This window comes from Hipposideros armiger, unplaced genomic scaffold, assembly GCF_001890085.2.
Source record: "Hipposideros armiger isolate ML-2016 unplaced genomic scaffold, ASM189008v1 scaffold_640, whole genome shotgun sequence".
In the NCBI taxonomy this organism is placed as follows: domain Eukaryota; kingdom Metazoa; phylum Chordata; class Mammalia; order Chiroptera; family Hipposideridae; genus Hipposideros; species Hipposideros armiger.
The window spans coordinates 873,787-894,985 of record NW_017731990.1 but is presented as its reverse complement, the minus strand read 5'-3'; the positions used below and the strand labels follow the sequence as shown (position 1 = coordinate 894,985).

At 40.7% G+C, this 21,199-nt stretch overlaps 1 protein-coding gene across 10 annotated transcripts in view; it reads left to right on the top strand.

The window, feature by feature from the left end:
• PCED1B (PC-esterase domain containing 1B) overlaps positions 1 to 21,199 on the top strand; it is a 146,070-nt gene that overhangs the window by 121,472 nt on the left and 3,399 nt on the right. For 5 of the 10 annotated variants that reach the window (XM_019625861.1, XM_019625860.1, XM_019625858.1 and 2 more), the window contains 2 exons: positions 2,065 to 2,234; positions 12,878 to 13,033. In XM_019625861.1, coding sequence (XP_019481406.1) covers positions 2,227 to 2,234; positions 12,878 to 13,033 — 164 coding nt within the window. In that variant the 5' untranslated portion in view covers positions 2,065 to 2,226. Of the gene's footprint in view, positions 1 to 2,064; positions 2,235 to 12,877; positions 13,067 to 17,086; positions 17,256 to 21,199 lie in introns of those variants that run through there. The other 5 variants (XM_019625865.1, XM_019625866.1, XM_019625867.1 and 2 more) reach the window with 5 other exon arrangements.

Sequence of the window (21,199 nt, the reverse complement as noted above, 5' to 3'; positions counted from 1 at the left end):
TGAGAAGTGGCAAAACAAAAGATATAATAAGAGCTTTATTTATGATAAGAACATCAAGAAAGCTTCTTTTCAGCCGGGACCAACACCTTCCAGTAATTCGTCAAAATGACCAACACAAAGGGAATGAGGAGAGGTATCGGCTATGTGTTCTCTGGGCCTTTTACAAAACATGGAGTTGTTCCTTTGGCCACAGACTTGCAAACCTACAAGAAAGGTGATATTGTAGACATCAAGGGAACAGGCACTGTTCAAAAAGGAATGCCCCACACGTTACCATGGCAAAACTGGAAGGGCTATAATATTACCCAGAATGCAATGGGCATTGTTGTAAACAGACAAGGGCAAGGTTCTTGCAGAGAGAATTAATGTAAGCATTACGCATAGTAAGCACTCTAAGAGCCGAAATAGCTTCCTGAAATGTGTGAAGGAAAATGATCAAAAAAAGAAGGAAGCCAAAGAGAAAGGTACCTGGGTTCACAAACCTGCTCCACCCAGAAAAGCACACTTTGTGAGAATGGAAAGGAGCCTGAGCTGCTGGAACCCATCCCCTAAGCATTGGTGCCATGATAGGTGTAAGAAAATAAGAGGCCGCTGTACTGTTACAAAAAAGAATGTCAAGAAAAAATATACACTATAATTCTTGGAGGAAGCGAAGACAATTTCTAGGTGTTTAATATGCAAAGTGAGTGTGCATGCAAAGAACAGACCCTGCTCATTTATTCTGTAATATTTCATATCTAATCCCTACAGCCATTGGAGTCTGCCAGTTCCTGGTCTGGTTCTCCAGCATCTGGGTGTCCTGGGAGCGTGTATCATGCTCTGGATCTATCCCCCAGTCCTAGCTGGCTGCCTAATTTCTTTAATCCACTACTGCCTACAGACCAGGAGAGGCAGGTCCTACATCTAAAAGTTGAAGGTTCTGGGGGCTGTAATTGCACATCCTCATTTGCCTGCCTCACTGTCTGCAAAGAAGCTGATGCGTATAGATGGGCCATAACATCGCCTTCTCATTTAACAATAAGTTCTGTATATTCAGATATTCTCAGTATAAAATAACCTGGATAGCCTACCTCAGTTTCCTCCCTCATTTTTTCATCTTCCTTGTAATTGAGATTAAGTATAGATTATGCTGTAACCATCCACCAATTCAGCCAATAGTTTGGTTTTTTGTTTTTAATAAAAAAGAACGAAGGGGGAGAGGGAAGGAGGGAGAAGAAAGAAAAAGAAACAAAAACCACCCTCAGTAAATGTTAATCATAATATTATCAGTAGTTGGCATCAGGCTGTAGTTTTTCTCTACCGCCTCTCTCCTTGGTAATTCCTTCAGCCTACTGGAGACAAGGCAAAGAATCACTTCTGTTTTCTGCACTCTATATGAACGGATTTAAAAATCCTAGATTTTTTAAAGGCCTTTATATGTTGGAAAGGAAGGTGAGGAAATAGATCTGAGTGTGACTGTGAGTTTGCTCCATCTCCACCTTCCACTCTGCACCCTCAAATGCCAATACCCCTGGTGACTAGATGGCTTAGCCAGTATGTGCTCCCCCTTTGTAGCCAGGTGTCTGAAAAGCCAGGGACTTTTACAGACTGACCCAGAAGAACTGGAGCTGGAGCCAACTTGGCGGCATTGGAGTAAAATGCAGGAAGGGGCTTTGGGATATTAGCAGACCATTACCAAAAATCTCATTAGGAGAGGGTATAGCTGAGGTTCTCTTGGTGCTTTCTAGCTGAGGGCCTTCAGGAGAACATCTTCGCGGGTCCTAGGAGGTACCCTGTGGTCAAAGCACCACAAAATAAAGGGACTTGAGCCTGAAGGTGACAGATTGAGGGCTAAATGTAAAATAAATGATGAGGGGAATCCCAGTGTTGGTTTGAATAAGCATGTTGGATTGGTTGAGAGGAAGTGGGGAATCTGGCAGACTATACTAATGAGCTCCTGAAAGAGGAAGAAGACCTGAGCCACCTCCACAGAGCAAGCTGAGGCCACGGGCATGCCCTCCAGCTGGCTGAGGCTGCTGCCCCCACCCAAGCCGGCTGACGGAAGTGCTGTCTCTCTCCTGATAGGACAAGAATGACCCAGCAGATCGGCAAGGGGTCAAGAGGAGCTCACCCCTGCCTCTTCCTCCTCTTAGCACGGGGGAGAGTGGGGCATACCCACTGACCTCTCTTCCTCCCTCCTCTGGACTAAGCGCTGAAGGGACATGACAGTAAGGAAATCGTCCTTTCATGAACATGTAAGTATGCATTCCTCATTATCAGACACAACCACAGGTAAAGAACTTGCATCAGGCTTGTGAGCCGGGTCCTGGACCCTGGCCATCAATGATACACCCACTCCCTTCAGACATCCACTAAGAGAACTTATTCAGATAAAACATTTTGGGGTTTTTGGTTTTTTGTTTGTTTGTTTTCATTTAAAGAACTAATAAGCTTCTTCTCTAGTTTTCTTTAACAAACTAAACATACGACTGGCAATGTTTGCAGATTTGTCTTTGTCTACTTCCTCCTAAAATTTAAGTCTGTGGTTAATCAAGCTCTGCCAAAAAGTTTCTCCTTCAGCCTGTCGGTTAACATAGCTCTCCGAATAATACCCCACATTTTGTTACTTTCTTTCTGAGTAAAAGCAATCAGAATAAAATGTAAGTAAATGAGGTACAAGTGTTCCCTGCGTCTTTAGTCCGTGACTCCACCCAATGTCAAGGACCTCTGAGCCTGCTGTCTGTCACCAGACACACACCTGAAACCAAAGCAGTGACATGTTAAGTGACGGGGCTTGGTGCTGTTAGCTCAGTGCCAGCCTTTGTTCCCCTACAGGCAATAACGAAATAGCCTGCTTGACTTTGCCACAATGTCTTAATTTCCGTTTATATCACCATTCTCAATGTGGCACCACTGTAGGCGTGGAAGTGGCTCCTGTCCAGGAGGCGATGAGGGCCCAGGTGTTGGGGGTGGGCAGAGAGCAGCAGGAGGCTGATGTGGGCTGGATCCAGACCTCACTACCTCCTACCTAACTGGCCTGGGGCAAAACCTGACCCCCTGGGAAGCCTCTTCCCTCATTTCTTATTCCTCATGGAGACAGGAATACCTACCCAGCAGGGTGGTTTAAAAGGTAACAGCTGATGGACATGTGATGTCTGGCATGTAGCCTCCCAGTAAATGATAGCAATAATTACTATTGTTGATTTTGTAGAGTTAATACACTTAAAGTGCTCAGAATAGTATACTCAGTAAGTGTTCGTTTTTATTTATTGAGATCCAAAGGAACTCAGATGTCTGTCAATTGGGGACCTTCAGGCCTCACAGCAGCAAGGCTGTGTATTTGGCTAACATGCCTGATTAAGAGGAGGCAGGAGGTTTGGCATTTTCAGAAAGACTTTGACGTGATTTAACAACCTAAATGCAGTCTGTGAAAGGGAAGTGAAATCAGATGATCTGCATCTTAGAGCAAAAATTGCAGGTTACAGAATGGGGTGGAGGAAGAAAAGAACATATGTGAGAAGATAAATTAGGAAGCACAGCAGTATTTCAGATCTGAGCTAAGGCAGAGACTATTGGAAGAGACGCGGACCGAGCAGAGAACATTTAGAAGATAGAATCTACTCTGCTCCTGGTGAATGAAGGCAAGGAAGGAATCACAGATGATCTTGCAATTTCTGTGCTGGAGCAATTAAGTGAACATTGACTTCACATTCTGAAAGGAGGCACAAGCTTGAGGAATGAGATAATTAGTTTAGAATTTATTTTAAATTGGATCCTGGCATAGTCACAGAGTACATTCAACCAGCAACAAAGAGACATTTTTTTATTCTTAGCTATTTTTGTCATGTATTTTAAAACTACCTCATGATTTAACTAGCATGCATCACCAAGAATAAATGCATATATAGGAAACAAACAGAGTCTCTTGTTCTGATACCAATATACAAGTATTGGTACTGTCACACAGCACTTCAAAATCATGACTACGAAAATAGAATACTGACAAATGAGTCAAAGGTTTGTAAGTCATAGGTTAATTAAATTGGTAAACATCAGATTCAGATATGTGGAAGTAATTCCTGGTTCTCCATCTTCATTTATTTAAATGTATTTCAGAGATTCAACATCGAACTATACTATATATACTATATACTATATAGTATATACTATAGTATATATAGTATATATATAGTATATATACTATATATACTATATAGTATATAGTATATATACTATATAAGGAGAGAAATGGCTTAAAGGAGAAAGAAAGGAAGGCAACAAAGAAAGTTGTAACCAGTAACATTATTTGTGCAAATAATTTGGAAAAATGTTTAGAGCCTGGTACTTTACCAGAAGAATGGAATAGTGTTCTACAATTGTTTTATAAAATAAATGATACAATTTGGGTCAGTCGTTTTATTTACAAAGCAAATATCCATCTGAAAAGAGTCTGACCAGAAGCCACTTTTCACAGTGCTATTTGCAGTAAATTTTTTTAAAACCCTTTCAGAAATAGAAGAGATACCCTAACGTAGGCCATAATTGCATTTCCAACATTGAATTATAACCACCTACTTCTGTTTTTCCCTCACTGACTGTGAGCTCCTGAACACACAGACCATATTTCACTCAGCCTCATATCCTGGGTGTCAACCGCTGCGTCTGGCCAATGGAGGCACTCAGCGAGAGTTTATCTAATGAAAAGAAGAGTAGCGTGCATCAAAAACATTAAGCAATTTCTACCTCCCTGGACAAAGCCAAGTGCATTTCAGGAACTGTGCAATTAATATCATTTAAAATATTGGAGCTTATTCTTTATAAATGTATGACTGAATTTCAGATAGCTTTGAAAATAAAATCATCACATCCATAGTCTCACCTTGCAAATATATGAAGGGTCAGCATTTTGGTTGTAGCAAAAATATAGTGCTATCACTGTTAGAATTAATTTATAATTCCACTTACAAGCATGCATTTTTTTTCAAATATACAGATTTTTTTTTTTTTTTGGAGGGCAGTGTCACTGGCCCTCATATGTGGGATCCGAACCGGGGCCCTCTGGCATCCCAAGCCAGCTCTTAATCATCGCGCCACTCGGCCGGCCCNGAGGGCAGTGTCACTGGCCCTCATATGTGGGATCCGAACCGGGGCCCTCTGGCATCCCAAGCCAGCTCTTAATCATCGCGCCACTCGGCCGGCCCATCAAATATACAGATTTTAAAAACTGACAATGTTGTGGATAGCACTATCAAATATGACAAGTTGAGGGGGGAAAGGCATTTTAAAGAGAAATTTTTAAAATGCAGGTCGTGAATGGGAAAGGGAAAGGAAAATCCTTTGCCTCTCTGATTAGGAGAGAGATCATGCTCCTAGCATATTTCTGGTCTAGGATAAGGCTTCTTTATTTGCATAGTTTATGCTAATGTGTATTGAGGAAAGGAAAATTTGTTGTAACCAATAAATAGCAACGTCAACTAACTGGTAACATAAAACATGAATAGAGTATCTGAGAGCCAGTGCCTCTTATAGATGTGGTAATCAGGTAACCTTTAGAGAACTGGACAATGGAATATTATACAGCCTTAAAGAAGGAAAGTCTATCACGTACTGCAACATGGATGAACCTTGAGAACATTATGCTAAGTGAACTAAACCTGTCACAATAAAACAAATACTGTATGATTTTTTTCTATGAGGTATCCAAAGCAGTCAAATTCATAGAAACAGAAAGTAGAATGGTGGTTGCCAAGGGCTGGGGAGAGGGACAAAGAAAGTGTTGTTTAATGGATATAAAGTTTCAGCTGTGCAAGATGAAAAAGTTCTAGAGATTGGTTTCACAATGTGAATATACTTAACATTATTGAACTATACAGTTAAAAATAGTTAAGATGGTAATAAGATAGAGAGGAGGGAGGGAGATAGAGAGAGAGAGAGATAGAGAGAGAGAGAGAGAGAGAGAGAGAGAGAGAGAGAGAGAGAGAACTGAAATCAGAAAACTATGCCAATGGTTTGCAGTCTTTTAATAAAATTTAATATTATTTATAGGTGAGGGACATTGCTTAATAATTCATGGCTAAATTTTTCTAAGGTATTAAATTATTCTTTGTGAAAAGTCTTATAACTTTTTTTTTTCTGAAATTCATGCACTGTGACTCTGGGACTGTGGGACTGAGACTCAGGAGGCCAGTTCTTAATCCGAGCTCAGCTATCAGCCTGGCTGTGTGATTCAGGGGAGCTGCTTGACTTCCCTGTGCCTCAGCTTGGCCTAAGGATGATCTCTGTCATCCCCCCACTTTCAGATCCTGTTTCTGCAGGCCCCAGTCTGCAGGCACCAGCCACAGGGCACTTTTCAGTGGTAGCCATTTAAAGTATACTTTTTATATTACCAAATTGGTAATATAATTTAGTCATTATTTTATATTACTAAAGCATGGATGTACGTATGTGTATACTAGTTCCTAGAATAAATCGAGCATTTATTAAATGCCTAGCACTTTACATAATCCATGTCTACTGCTGGAATTGGGCCAGAGAGTATAATAACTCTCCCAGTCACACAGCTCGGAGGTTATGTACTTGGAACTCTGAACTCTACGTTTCTGCCTGCAAAGGCCATGCTCCAAACCACAAGCTAAACTGGAGCAGAATAAAGAACTTGCATAAAAAGTCAGAATTCTAAGGACGTTCATAGAAAACGTTTAAGAAATCCTAACAGAATGGGGTCTTTTATAGATTCACGCCTCTAATTCCTGGTGAAACCACCAGTTTGGCTCTTCTCAATCCGTCACCTCTCAAATCCCAACAACTCTAGCCTAGCTCCTCAACAGCAAAGTTTGCATGTACTGACTCAGTGCAGTATTTAGTTCAGTTACTAAGTTGAACTCGCGAGAAGTTTTAATTCTGTGTCTCAGAATTCTTAATATACTATCAGAGAAGTCTTTGTGCTCCAATAGAAATAAATTATTCACGTGTGCTTGAAAGTGCTAAATGCAAGTGCTTTGAAGAGAAATTATCAAGAATATGTAGACTGTTTCCAGTCATACAAGCAAAGAAAACACATACTGGAGGTGCCAAAAAAATGTATACAACTGGACACTTTGGTCAACGTTGCTCAAGCAGTAGTTGGCTGTAATCAGAAGTGTCTGGACGCTTATGGTAACCACTTTGAGCACCTCTTATAATTGCAGAAGTCAAACGTGACTTGTATTCATCTTTTGTTATTGGTACATATTGAGTATTACAATTTTAATACAGTTTTCCTTTCTTAAAATGTGTATACATATTTTTGGCACCCTCTGTATTGTTTTGTGATTTGCCAAATTTAGTCCTTTTTTAAGGTAGCCAGGCATAGACTTGAACACAAACACACACCAGCTGGCTGAAATAAGTGCATTTATAAGTAAATATTTAGTGGTCTGATTTCTGGCCCACTTGAAGCACTCTGTTCCAAGAAGATAAGAAAAATAACAGTGTTCCTCGAAATAGAAAATGTGGATAAAGTGATAATGGCTCTTATGACGATAACTTTAAATTGATCTGTGGCTGAAGCTATTAAAGAGTTATTAATATAAAAGGAACATTATTTTTGCCCTTATGTTTAGAATTTTTTTGCTGTCTAAAATATTAGGCCTTTAGTGCTTTGGTTTTAAACAAATTGTGGATTAAAATAAATGATAAATTTACAATGGCATTTAGCATGCATTAATAGAAACCAAAAGTCAAAACCCAATCCTGACTGAACACGATTTTTGCCTGCTCTTCACTGGCACCCATGTGGCTGAGACAGACTAGAGAAAACTAAACATCCATGCTAAGCACCTCAGTTCAAATAAGGGCTCCCAGCTTTCAGTGGGTCTCCATGCTGCTCAATAATCACAGCCTCTCTCATCTCCTAGATGACTATTTCATATTTTCTTCTTTTTCCTCAAACCTCTAATACCACCTGAGGTTCACTCTCAGCTGGTGACCTTGACCTTGCTTTGTATTTCACTGAGAAAATACAGTCAGGAAAACCCCCACAAGCTGGCACCTCCATACACCAGCATTATGCACCAGCCCGTCCCATCATTTCTCTGGTTTAACTTCCATGCTCCTATCCAAGGCCAACGCCTTTACTTGGGCACTAGATCCTACCACTGGAACCAACTCAAGACACTGCTCCAGCAATTTCTCCCTATTCCTCCTGCATCATCTGTTTTTCCCTATTTATTGAATCATTCCCATAAGCATATAACCATGCTATTATTGTTCCCATCATAAATGAAAATAAAACTCTCTGAATCCCACTTCCCCCTCCAGCTGACTTCTCATTCTCTGCTTCTCTTTATAGTAAAAACTCCTGGAGGGTGTTACTGTCTCCAATTCTCACATTCTCTCTTAACCACTCTAATTAGCCTTTGTCCCCACCACTCTATCAAAATCACCACCAATTTCCGGCATGGCAGATGCTACATCCAATGGTCAAACATCCTACTTATCAACTATCTCTGACACAGACGATCCGTCCTGTGAGTCCTCCCTTGAAATCCTCCCACTCTTGGCTTCCAGGACTTCACACTCTTCTAGTTTTCTTCTTGCTTCACTGATTCTTCTGTCTCAATCTCTTTTATGGGTCCCTCCTTATCTTCCTTACTTCCAACCCTGGAGCACCTACCTACCCCAGGGCTCAATGTTCCGACCTCCTTTCTGCTCTAGCTTCACCTTCTCCATTGGCTGCAGCATCCAAACCAAATTGGTATCTCCAGCGTCTCCCCTCGACTCCAGACTTGTCTATCCAAATCTCTGTTCAACATCTCAATTCAGATGTGTGTAAGGCATCTCAGATATAACAAGCCCCAAACCAAACACTTGACCTCCACGCCCCAAACTTGTTTCTCCCAAAGTTTCTCCATCCAAGTAAATGGCAACTTCATCCTTCCTGTTGCTCAGACCAAAAGCCATGGAGCTAGCCTTGTCTCCTCTGCTTTTCTCACACCTCACCTTCACTCGCCAGGCAAATCCTATCACCTCTACCTTCAAAATACGAGTACGTATATCCAGAATCGGACCACTTTTCATTCCTTGGCTAACATCACTCTTAAGAAGAAGGGAAGAAAGAATCAAATATTTCAGAGATTTAGAATATCTGTACAGAATACTTCCAGTAGAATATTCTGATGATAGCAAGCCTATGACACTATTGCTTCTAGAAGGACAAACGAGGGATTAGAGAAGTAGAAAGGGAGGGAGACGTACTTCTCACTCATACCCCTTGTACCTTTTTAAGTTTTGTGCCACGTGCATTTAATACCTTCTTAAAATTAGCAAAGTAATTTAAGAATGATGATAATGGCAGTGCGTCCTGTCTGGCTTCCCACTGAGAGGGCAGCAAAGATGAGGCACTGCAGTCAGAAGCACTCCAAGTCCCTGCTTGATCAAGGTGACAGTCATTCAAGCTCTCTCAGGGTCTCAGTTTCCCTGCCCGCAAAATGAAAATAATTAGAGCTTGTTTTATTTGATGAAGGGGGATCAGTTGTGAGATAGCACAGTCTACATGTAAAACATTATACATGTGTAAGTTTTCATTATCTTTAAGGAAAAGCCAAGTTTGGTGGATAAGAAAGAAAACCAGAACACTGAGCTATAGGACATGAAATGGGGCCAGAAAAGCAATAGTAACTGTCTCCAGATATCATAATAAGTTCTTGGAAGTAAGAAAATCAGTAGAAAATCTGTTGCTTGGTCTTAACTTTACTTTAAATTTAAAGAGTATAATCAAGATTATCATTCGCATTATTACAGCTCCTCTGTTCTCTGGTCTTGTGATGATTACGTGAATTTTAGTCATCCTTCCCTGGATTGTTCTTTTAGCCTCACAATATACAGACTAGCTGGAATCTAAAGAACTAGAAATGTTGTCGGAGAGTGGGCCCTTCTCGGCACAAAGTCCAGGTCCTTGACAACTTGAGCAAAGAATTGAACGAGACACCGGAGTGAAAAGTAGTTTATTAGAAGAGATAGTACATTTCAAAGAAGTAGAAGTGGGCCCGAGCAGTAGAAAATGGCTCAAGGGCCCATTATTAGAAGAGAAATTACATTCCAAAGAGTTTGGAGTGGGCCACGCGCACAGGCAAAGCTCAAACTGCTCAAAAAATGGAGGAAGGGGTTCAAAAAGGGAAGAAGCGGTCAAAAAGAGCAGGTCGGACTTCCCAGGACTTGGAGTTTTTATCCCCTTTCTCTAGAATGGGCTGTTCCCCTAAGGGCGTGGGACCACTTGATTGGCACCTGTAATTGACAAGAGGTACTGCGCAGGTGCGAATGACTAGTATGATCTAGTTGGGTATTTTGTGCCTATTTGTTTTCCCACAGAGGTAGGTAATTACAATACAAAGGAGAGTTTTGGGTGTAGAGGGGATGTCTCCTTGGTGGTCGCACTCTGTGGGACGTGCAGGAATGCAGAGACCCAATGCCTGACTAACTGCCTGCCTTGTTTTCCCCTTGAGAGACACGATCCCCATAAAATCTCTATGGGAAGCTGAGGGACAAGTCTCTTCTTCTGTATCTGCTTCCTGCTGGGCAGGGGCATAGAGCTGTCCCTGCCTATTGGGGGATTCATGGAACTCTCACCCTAGCTGAGCTCAGATGAGAGGAAGGGGTCTCGAGCTCTGCCTGGAAGACTGTGTTGGCTTCTTTGGTTGTGACTGGCAATCTTGTTGGGGTGTCATCTGTATCCCCAAGGTCCCTGAATGAGGAAAAATAGATTTTAATTAATAAATCTGTTAGCTCTCATGAAGCCTGTGGCCATTCAGCCCGTCATTCAGGTGGAGTCAATTGTCTGGGCCCAGAATGGGTTTGGCATTTAGTTTATTGGCCTGGGGGATATTAGGAAGTCACAGGCTTTCAAGTAGTTATCGGAAGCAGGGGTGGGAGACTTCTATTGTTTAGGATTAAGAAATTGATTTACAGGGCCTTCCCAGTGGCTCAGTTGCTTAAGAGCTAGCTCAAGAGTTTGAGCTCTGAGCAACAGGGTCCCCGGTTTGATTCACGGCCTGAGCTGAGCTGCCAACAGGTGGCAGAATGGCTCAGCTAAAAAAAAAAAATTTGATTTACAAAGCAATCAAGAAGCAGGGGGTAGTGTTGCGGAGAACCCAGAGAGAGAGACTGGACACCAAGGCATGGGAAGCAACTTTTATTAATGCTGGCACTGGCTCAGCAGATTCACAACCAGAGGCTGAGCCTCAACCCGGGTGGGACTCGGGGTTATATACCCTGAAGTTTCCAGGTTGGCAGCTAAGATTTATTATTAGGACATGTGGCCACTGTGCCAGTTCCTGACTGGCTCCTGGGTGAGGTAGGAATTTGAAAATATTAAACGCGGAATTCTTGCTGACCATACAGTCCAGGAATGTCTTTGTCTGAAGTCCGCGCAAAATCCTTAGTGACCACATGGTCTGGGAAGGCCTTTGTCTAGGGCCCACTGCCACCGTAGGAGAATTCTAGGATTCAGGCTAGGAGCAATGTTTAGCCTAGGATTCACAGACTAATGAGAAGAGGAATCAAAGCCAGGGGCTAAGAAACTAAGAAACTAGGGAGGAGATTTAACATTTCTATAGGAAAGAAAACTTACAAGTTTCTCAATGGTGGAGGGGACTGCTTGGTTGGCCAGTAACAGAAAGATTTACAGCATTTACAGAAATGCTAGAATCAAATAATGGCAAATTTTCAAAGCTATGTAATAGACTACTCTGAATTTTAAAATACCAAAGTTATCAGTTGGGTTCTAGATGAAGCCCTGCCTGAGACACAATAATGACTATATTAAAATTCATGAAAAAAATGCAAATCTATGGCTATAGATAAGAGGATAAAAACATGTGTAATGTGTGGAATTAATTTTTAAGCAACGCACTGAGTAGTCAATGAAGTAAAGTAAAATGACATTTTTCAAGAAAAGACAACCATGTTTCTTTATAAGCCAGTTTTCCCAAATAACACAGTATTTAAAAAAATAAGTGCATAGGGCATGCATTTCAAGACTGTTTTGGAATCTGTTACTCTTGTTTGTTAGCTATTTTATACCATTTAATGAATGGAGAAATGTCCTATCCTAAAGTTCTGAAAACGCCTATAGAAGGTTCACGGCCTGGGAAAAACCTTCTTTTAAAGCTTCATTTCCTCATTTTTTCTTTTTTCTGATTCATTTCCTCCTTCTCTTTCATCTTGATATTTGTAGGGGAGGTGAGAGTCCTCCTCCTCTAAATCATATCCTTCCAAACAAAGGAAAACAAAGCTCCAAGCTTATCTATATCTAATCAATCAGAACACCACTTCCCCTCCCCCTCTCCAGTTACCTGCTGGTTTCAATTGGAACAGGAGGGGCAGAATCAGGAAATTGTCCTGGCTGCCACTTGCTGTGTTTCCCTGAGGCCGCAGCTCAGGCCTGCAGCTTGCTGACACTGTGGAGTGGGTTCTTCTTCCACCCACAGAGCGGTGGGAGGGGCACCACACAAAAGTATGGGATTATTGCTACTAAAAATTAGAAAGGGGTGCAATATTTCCTCTTATCATTTTCCGTTTGTCCTTTCTCACTCCCCCTTTCTCTGGCCTCACCATCTTTCCCTCCTTCCCCACTCGAATGGCTCTTTCAGCTGTGAACACACCGCATAAGCTAAGGTAATAAGAGCCGGGGGTCTGAATTGGGAAAACAAAACAAATTTAGAGTCAATATAAGTTACACCCAAATTACTGAGAAACGTGAAATGAAAACAAGCTCAGAGCCAAATCTTCCAGGAAGATGCTGTATTTTGGATTTACTGACCACTTCATGTTTTTATATTTGCCAATGTCTTAAAGCTTTGGCCATTAGTCTTCCACTTCCTAATGCAACAAAGTAAACACCGACTCGGGTTATCTGCCCCAGATGCCACCGGAAATGGCATCCTGTCTCCAGATGCTGGCTCACAAATGTAGCAGCCCTCAGAGGTGAACGTATCTGCCTTGCAGCCCAGGCTCTGGACTCTCCAACTTGGTACTCTGACCTACAGCCGAGGAAGCAGTCTGGCGAGGCAACAGAGAGGTACATTTTTTAAGTCACCATTTACTTTAATGAGTAAGTACTTCCCAGTTTTCCCATTGTATTTTAAGCACTAATTTTGTATTTCTGACCAGCCTTTCGGGGCATCCTTATTTCTTGGGCACTCTCCATCCTAGCCCACTCTACCCCACCCAACTTAACTGAAGACAACTGTTATTTCATAAGAAGAAGCACTGATAAACTACTAACTCTCTAAAAATGTACAGGGAAAGGAAAAAATAGATTGTGAACAAAAAAGGATGTGAAGCATCTATTGGACGTGTACGTGTATATTTGTGGTTGACCACAAAGGCTTGGCATCAGTTTTGACTCTGAGCTCTGCTTTGAATAAAATGGAAGACCTTGAGCTGATGACTCAATCTGCCAACCTTAATTTCCGAATGTGTAAAATGGAGAAGAAGAAAAAGTACCGGTTTCATAGGGTTCGTAAGAAGAATAAATAGATAAGCAGGTAAAACGTGTAACATTACTATTGGAGTGGGTACTAAATAATGTTACTAAATAGCCAGTTAAATTAGTGTCACTAAGAAATTAAATGTTTAATTTAACTGGAAAGCTCCCTTAACTACTAAATCCCATCCCCCCAAAATGCTGAGACGGCTCAGAATAACTATAATTAACATTTGTAGAGTTTACGGAGCATTTCCTTTGATTTCCACAATTCACTCTAAGATAGGTAGTGTTGAGCTGTTGACTTATTTGTGTTCTTGGAGGGTTAAGGGAGGAGCTGAGAACCCTGCAGGGCATGGCCTTACAAAGAGAAGCTTCTAGGTGCAAGTTTAGAGGTGAAGGGAGGCAAAGCAGGACGTGGGAAAAGCCTGTCAGAAGTTAGTTCCCGAGCACAGATTCTTGTTCGGTCAGCTTCCTCACCTCCTGGACCTTGTCCCTCCTGTTCCAAGCCCTAGGGCTTAAAACTGGGGAAACCCTCGGTCCCCGCTGGCAACACACAGAGCAATGCGAACCCAGATCTAGAGCCCTCGGAGAAAGACTGGGGGTGCCAAACAAGGCAGACAGAGACTGGCTCTTAGAATCCCAGTTTTAAATTCATAAACTTTTCCCCCCATAGAAACACTATTGCACTTCGTATTTAGATACTACATTGTTAACCACAACAATAAAATATTATCCATTTTAGAAACTCTTTTGTGTAATCTCCTTAGAGGACCATAGGGATCATCTCTCCCATTTGAAGGATGAAAACAAAGAGGGGAAGTGAGCACTGGAGGTGGCAGAAAACCCAGCCTGCTGACTCAGCCTAAGGTTTGCTGGTTAAATAGGCTTTTATGGACATTCTTGGAGAGAGAATTTTCAGAATCCAACTTGTTTATCAACTGAAAGCAATTTAGTCATTATTAGCTCCCCATCACCCTTCCTTTTCAACCATCAGAAATTTTTATTCCACTATTGGTTAGAATCTCGAGTGGTCAGCATAAATATAACATTTTTTGGAACACAAATAGAGCTTTAACGCGGCGCTGAGTTTTCCATTAACACATTAATAGAAATTCGCTAAGCATCAGTGATGAAAATTGACCTGCGCGGACTTCATACCTGCTCTGTTTTCTCATGGAAAAATTGAAAGCTGTGCACAAAACATTGCTTTGCTTTGTTTTGTTGTGTTTTTCAACAAGGAATAAAAAGGTAAACTACATGCAAATATCTTTTCTAGATAAGACTTTTTTTCCCTCTTAATTTCATATTTATTTATAGTTGAGGTTAAAAGCTCAGGCTCTGGAGCCATATTCCCTCCTAAAGAAACAAAACAAAATCTTAAATTTACCTAATCAGTCAGCAGATTCACTCACTGTCAGTAACAGACCAGTTCTGCCTTTTTCTAGCTGAATAACCTTGGGCTATTTATATAACCTCTCCAAGTCTCAGTTTACTCATCCCTAAAAATGAAGATAAGAGTTCCTACCTCCCGAGGTTGTGAGAATAGAATAGGCTTGGCACAGAGTAAATGCTCAATGGATGCTAACTATTATGCATAAAATACTGGGCTGTAAGGGGTACACGGATGAGTGAAACCCACTTCTGCCATTCGGGATTAGGATATACTGGGTAGAAAGACACTTGGGCAGTTAATTACGGTACAAAACAGAACCAGGTGCTAAATAGAGGCATCTGTCAGGTGAGATTTTTTTCTGTCTGGGAAAATAGGGAAAGCTCAACAGACAGAATTGCATTGTAAACTGAATCTTAAAGAAGGAACCAAATTTTAGTAGAGAAAAGGGTTAAGGAAGTTTCAATGTAGAGTTTTGCAGAGTAAACATGAAGAGGTGAGAAAAAGCCCTCTGGGTATACGCAAGCTCCATAATTCACCCACAGGCTTTGGGGAGATGCACAGAAGCAAGGATCATAGCCGAAGTTAAAAGACAAAGTTTATAAATGTGAAACGTTGGAGTTATGCTAGCATATCAAGTGAAAAGTAAAGATACGAAATTCGAAAACCGAGGTGATTCAGTTTTATGTGAGAAAACACATATAAAATAAAAACAATACCATTTTAGAAAGTATTTCAAAATAAGACACTTTCTTAAGGATTAAGAATAATTTATGAAAAGTAAAAAACGTAACCATAAAATATAAAACAAAGTTGAAACTGGTCACGGCTCAGCTTCCCAAAATATATCACAACATCCTCCTCCCTAAAGTATATTTTCAAGAATTATATCTTCTTTTTTTATTGCCAAGAAATATCTGAACTGTTCGATATCCAAGCTATCATTCAAGGATTTTGATGTTTTCGGAATAATGGAAACAAGCCACAGTCGTGGAAAATAAAAATGACTTGACCCAAGCATTTCAGAAGCAGAATTTATTTCCATCTACTTATTGCCAGCTAATGTTTCAAGAATAAATTATATAGCAACTCTCCAAAAATGCACAGCAAGAAGATGCTGCCATCATTCCCACTGAGGATCAATGTTTATCTTTAGGAAGATTGTTCAAAGGTCACAAGACTATCTTAGGAATTCAGCCACAGTTTGATGGGAGGATACAAGGGAGTCTAGAGAATTTAGAAGTGATAAGAGGCCCACACAGACTAAATTACTGCTTGCCCTGCCCGCACCCCTACCCCCTTGGATCTTGATTTTACTCACCTGAATATGTTTGGAACTCAAGTGACAAGTTTGGGCTAGCTAAATTTATTGAGCACTTAAAAATGTAGCAGACCTCATGCTAACGACTTTACATATGTTCATTTAACCCTCATTTCCTAAGAAATCCATAGTGTTTTTCCTGTTTTGTTGATGAGGAGTCTGAAGTGCAGAGGGATTACTTAACCTGCCCAGGGGCTCAGAGGCTAGTGACTAAGTGGAGCAGGATATAACCCCAGGGGGCTGACTCCAGGGCCCACCCTCTCAGCCACTGTGCTTTATGGCCTCAATTCAGCCATCTGCATACAAATAGTAATTGATAAGGGGATCTTATAATTTATTTGCATCCAAACGGGAATGTTTCGGCGGAGGGGAGTTGCTATTACTTATACTGGGGAAAACCAGGGTAAACCGAAACAGTTCGGGGCAAATAAGGACATATGACCGACCACCTTATTGACTGACGCCGTGAGAGTGGATGAATTTACCAAGGGAAAGAATGTTGAAGAAAAGAAGAAAGGCGTCATTTAGTGGGCTTTGAGGAAGACCAACATTTTGGGAATTGGCGGAGAAAGAAATTCAGAAAGGCTACTGAGGGAGAGGGTGTCAGACTCTCCAGCAGTTTTTCCGAGGGGAGTGAACACCGGTGTCCCAGCCCCCAAAGCTGGGAATCCTGCGGATGTGATAAGAACCAAGACATGGCCACTGAAAGGAGCAACAAGGAAATCATTGGTGATTTACTGACAAACATTTCTTCTGCTTGATGGAGTTGGAAGCCAAATTAAAGTAAAAACAAAGGAGGAGTGAGTGGGAGGTGAGGACCCAGACACAGCCAGTGCAAACAACTCTTTTTAAGAAGTGGCCTTGAAGGGGAAGCAAAAGATAGGACTGTCCTGGAGGTGGAGTCCAAGAAGTTTCCTTTCTTTTTTCGAAGAAACTAGAATGCGTTTCATGCTTAAGGAAGGAGCCAGCCAAAGGAGACTGAAGGAAAGGTGGAATGCATAATTAACCCCTCTCCGGTGGACATCTTGGAGCAAAATTCCTGAGGCGGTAGGAGGACGAGCCACCTGAGCTGAGGGATTGTTTCCTTCACCCCTGAGGAGGTACAGCTCTAACCTCTGTGCGGGAGGGAGGAAGGGGGATTGAGGCTTTGAGGGTTTGAGGGCGGGAACAGAGCGAGGTGCTTACTGTCTGTAGACTCGGGTTTTCTCTAGGGTCCTAGCAGGGAGGGACTCCAGTGGCAGAGGTTGAAGGGTGCCCACTGCATGGTAGTCACTGTACTAGGTCCCTGAGAGACACCAGTGCGACCTCTTTTCATCTTCACTATTATTCAGTGATGTAGGTGATATTATCCCCGTTTAACACCAGGAACATGTCTCAGAACGTTGTGCCACCAACCCAAGGCCACGCAGCTGTTGAGCGCTTGAGTCCAAGTCTGACTTCAGTGTCTCCTGGAAGTGAAAGCCAGATCACTGCCTTCCGGTACCTTTTCATTGGTGTTAGAGAGTAATAGGAAGGAAGTTACTAAATGTAGTTTAAATAGTAGTTTGAGACCATAATGGGGAAGTTTGTCAGTCAGTACATGATTGAAATCATATTTGTTTATGTGAATTGATTTGATTTTTTTTTTACTGTAAGAGATCCTTTTGTAAAAAGATTTTTGTTTAAATGGGGCTATTTGAATAAAGGCTCCGTAGTTTTATCTTTTGTTTTTATAGAATTTACTTGCATACCCAGTATTCTGAATCCCCGATTCATTCATAAAAGATGTCTCCCACATTTCTTCCCATAGTCCGTAGGAAATTTTTATGTTACACTATTACTGTGGGGGGAAAAAATACACTGCCTGAAGGATTTTTAAACTTGGTTATTTTTGAATTCTTAGAGTGTGTGAAATTCTTCCTTTGATATTTAACTGCAAAAGAGTCACAAATTTAAGACTGTGGCCCCGTAGGAAGGGTACAGATACAAATTGAATATGCCCATAGTGATTCCTGCCTCCACAAGGAAAACTTGTGGTTACATGGAGCCCAGTTTACAGATCTCTATTTCGGTTTCAATTTTCCATTTATGTCACGTGCATCTGAGGTCTTACATGTGGAGTGCAAGGACTAACTAAATAGCCAAGTTTAGAAATATGGGCCGTAGAGTGAGGTGGGTAGGATTGAGTGACTTAGGGGTGAGGTAGAGGAAATCCGATATTTCTTGGAGGTATGAGTCAGATTTGCAGAATGACAACCTTCACAACCCCAGATAGACACAGGTGTTCCCTAAATTTTTACTGAATTACTTAATGGGCTGCAGAGCTGAGGCCTGTTTTAGAGGTGAGGTTATTGGAGGTGGGGAGTGGAATCGGCCTTTCCAATGGCTTTTTGGAAATAATTTTTCTGTTGCATTACTTACCATACTATCTCACAATACTTTTATATATTTTTAAAAATTTGCTCCTAAAACCACTTTTTTAAATAGTAGGCCTGTATGCATTTTCTCTATTTTCAGGTTATGTAAAGAAAGGGTGAATGTTAATGGACTTGCGCCAAATCAATCCTCAACCCACAGACCATTCATTAAGCTTTCCAAAGAGAAGTTTGAATTGTTTGCTTTTGTTTTTTTTAGAAAGCTTTATATGACATGCAATTTCATTTTTGAACAAGTTTAAATTCCATTTAGAAAACTAAGCAAATGCCTGGACATAGCTAGGTTGTAGAGATAAGTTCATGAAGAATAATTATTATTTGTACCATCTATTCTGTTAAAATGTAAGGGTATCTTGGAAAAATTTAAAGCATTGATTTGATCACCAGAAATGCAGTTAGAAGGAAGTGAACTATTTATATTCCCAGTATAATGTTTCATTAAGATGGTTAGTCATATACAAGAAACTTCTAGTTACAAGTACTTTCTACAATTAATCAAAACAACATCCTCATTTTTAGTGATTACCTCGATGATTTAAGACTTCTTTGCATGGTCTCTGGAGCATCTGGCCCACTAAATGTGTCATTCTTCCTGTAACTAACGATCAATAAGAAAAAAATTAGCCTAATTTCTACAACACGTTGATTAATGAAAACCAAATGCTATGTGTTGATTTGTGATAGTTAAAAAGCAATAGTCAATGATTTATAAGTCATGGCTTATGAAGCTATTAAAAATTTAATTATCCCCAAACAGAAATCTAAGCAAGATGCTCGAAAGTAATTTATTATAGCAGTAGCCATTATTAATGCATTTTTCTGTCAGAAGTGAAGCCAAAAGCCAAATTTTACTTTGAAAACAGAAAAACATAGCACTACTTATAACCATGACTTGAGGAGTCATCATGAAACTCTTCTAAAGCTGGTTTTCATTTGATGTTGGAATCACAGATTGCGTGATCATCCTTATGTCTTCTCTCTCCCCCTTGACCTTTCTCCTTTGGTGCTTTGGCTGGCTTTGGTGCTTCATTTACATACATCAATTTAGCTGCTAGCTTCTTTGATATTTTTACATGTCTATTTCCATATCGCTCCTCTTGAGAGTAGCGACAGCATTTTTATAGCTACTCCTTTCACCTAGCACAATTCTGGTCCTCAGTGATCCTTATTGAAAGAAAGAATGAATGAATGAATGAGTGAAGCAATCTATAAAACAGCTACCAAAACTAATAAGTGAGTTTAGCAATTTAGAAACAAAGAAAGAAGTCTGCTTTCAAATCCCTTTTTTGTTTCAGTTTTGTAAATAAAAAGAGCTTTGAAAATGGAAGTTACTGATCTTGTTTTAACACGAGAGAAGATTTAGCTCCAAATTATTCTCTGCTCACCCCCTCTAAAAAAGTCCTCCCTGGTTTTTTTTGGCTGGTTTTGTTTTTAATATTTGGCATCTTAGCTTAACCGATTCTTTCCCACAGCACTAGCCCTAAGGGCATCTGATTTGTCCTGTTTCAGTTGTGGGTGCTCTTTATCAAGAATTTCATGAATTTCCTTTCAGTTTCAGCTTCTGACTGGAACCCCTCTTCCCAATTTCCCTTCCCTTCTTCTCTATGGTCCTCTGCACGTTCCACTGCAGAAGAACAATAGGAAATTCTTAGGGGGGCTTTTTTGCCCGATTTTGGCTCTGAGCCTTGGGAGCAGCATCCCGGTGGGTCAAGGTCACTGATCAGGAATACAAGGGCCGTCAGAATTCCTCAAACAAAGTGAGGCCCAGGTGTCCATAAAATTTTATTTTGGCCATTCCAAAATCCAGATCTTTTTAATTGTTACATGTCTCTTGCTTGAGATTATGGTATGGGATGAGAAAAATATCCTCCTCTTCACACACACCCCCACATACACACACACCAAGTACACGTGGACCACCTCTCCTGGGCAGGAGGAGTAAATGGTTGCCTGCCTATGCATACAGGCACATCCTTCCACCTGTCCCCCTGACAGGAGCCAAGCTTTAGGATTCACACTGGCCTGCAGGGGGTTCTGGTCTAAAGGAGGTCTATAGAGACAGCTTTTGGAGTCATTTGTTTTAAGTCTTAGCTCCATCACATCAATATCCTCTCTTATAAAAGGGGAAATAATAAGAACTATCTTATAAATAATATAATGTTTGTACAGCACCTAGCATCTAGTAGCTGTTCAATTCTGTTTTATTTAAAATCTTTTTGCTTAGATCATCTCATTTGATTCTCACAGAGCCCTGCTAGACGAGCAGCAAAAATACTGTAATCCCCTTTTACAGATGGTTAACCTGGTGTTCTGAAACTTGCTCAATAATAACAATAATAACTCTTATCCATGCTTACTACTTGTCAGGCATTGTTTTTAAACACTTTACATTTAATCCTCACATCGAATATATGAAGTGGGTACTAAAAGTCCCATTCTACAGATGAGGAAAATTAAGGCAAAGAAAGGCTAAATAACTTGCCCAAGAACAAAGAGCTAGCAAATTGAAGAGTTGGGACTGAAACCCAGAGAGTATGGCTCCAAAAGCAATGCTCTTCTCCAGTATATATATATATATATATATATATATATATATATATATATATATATATATATATATATATATATAT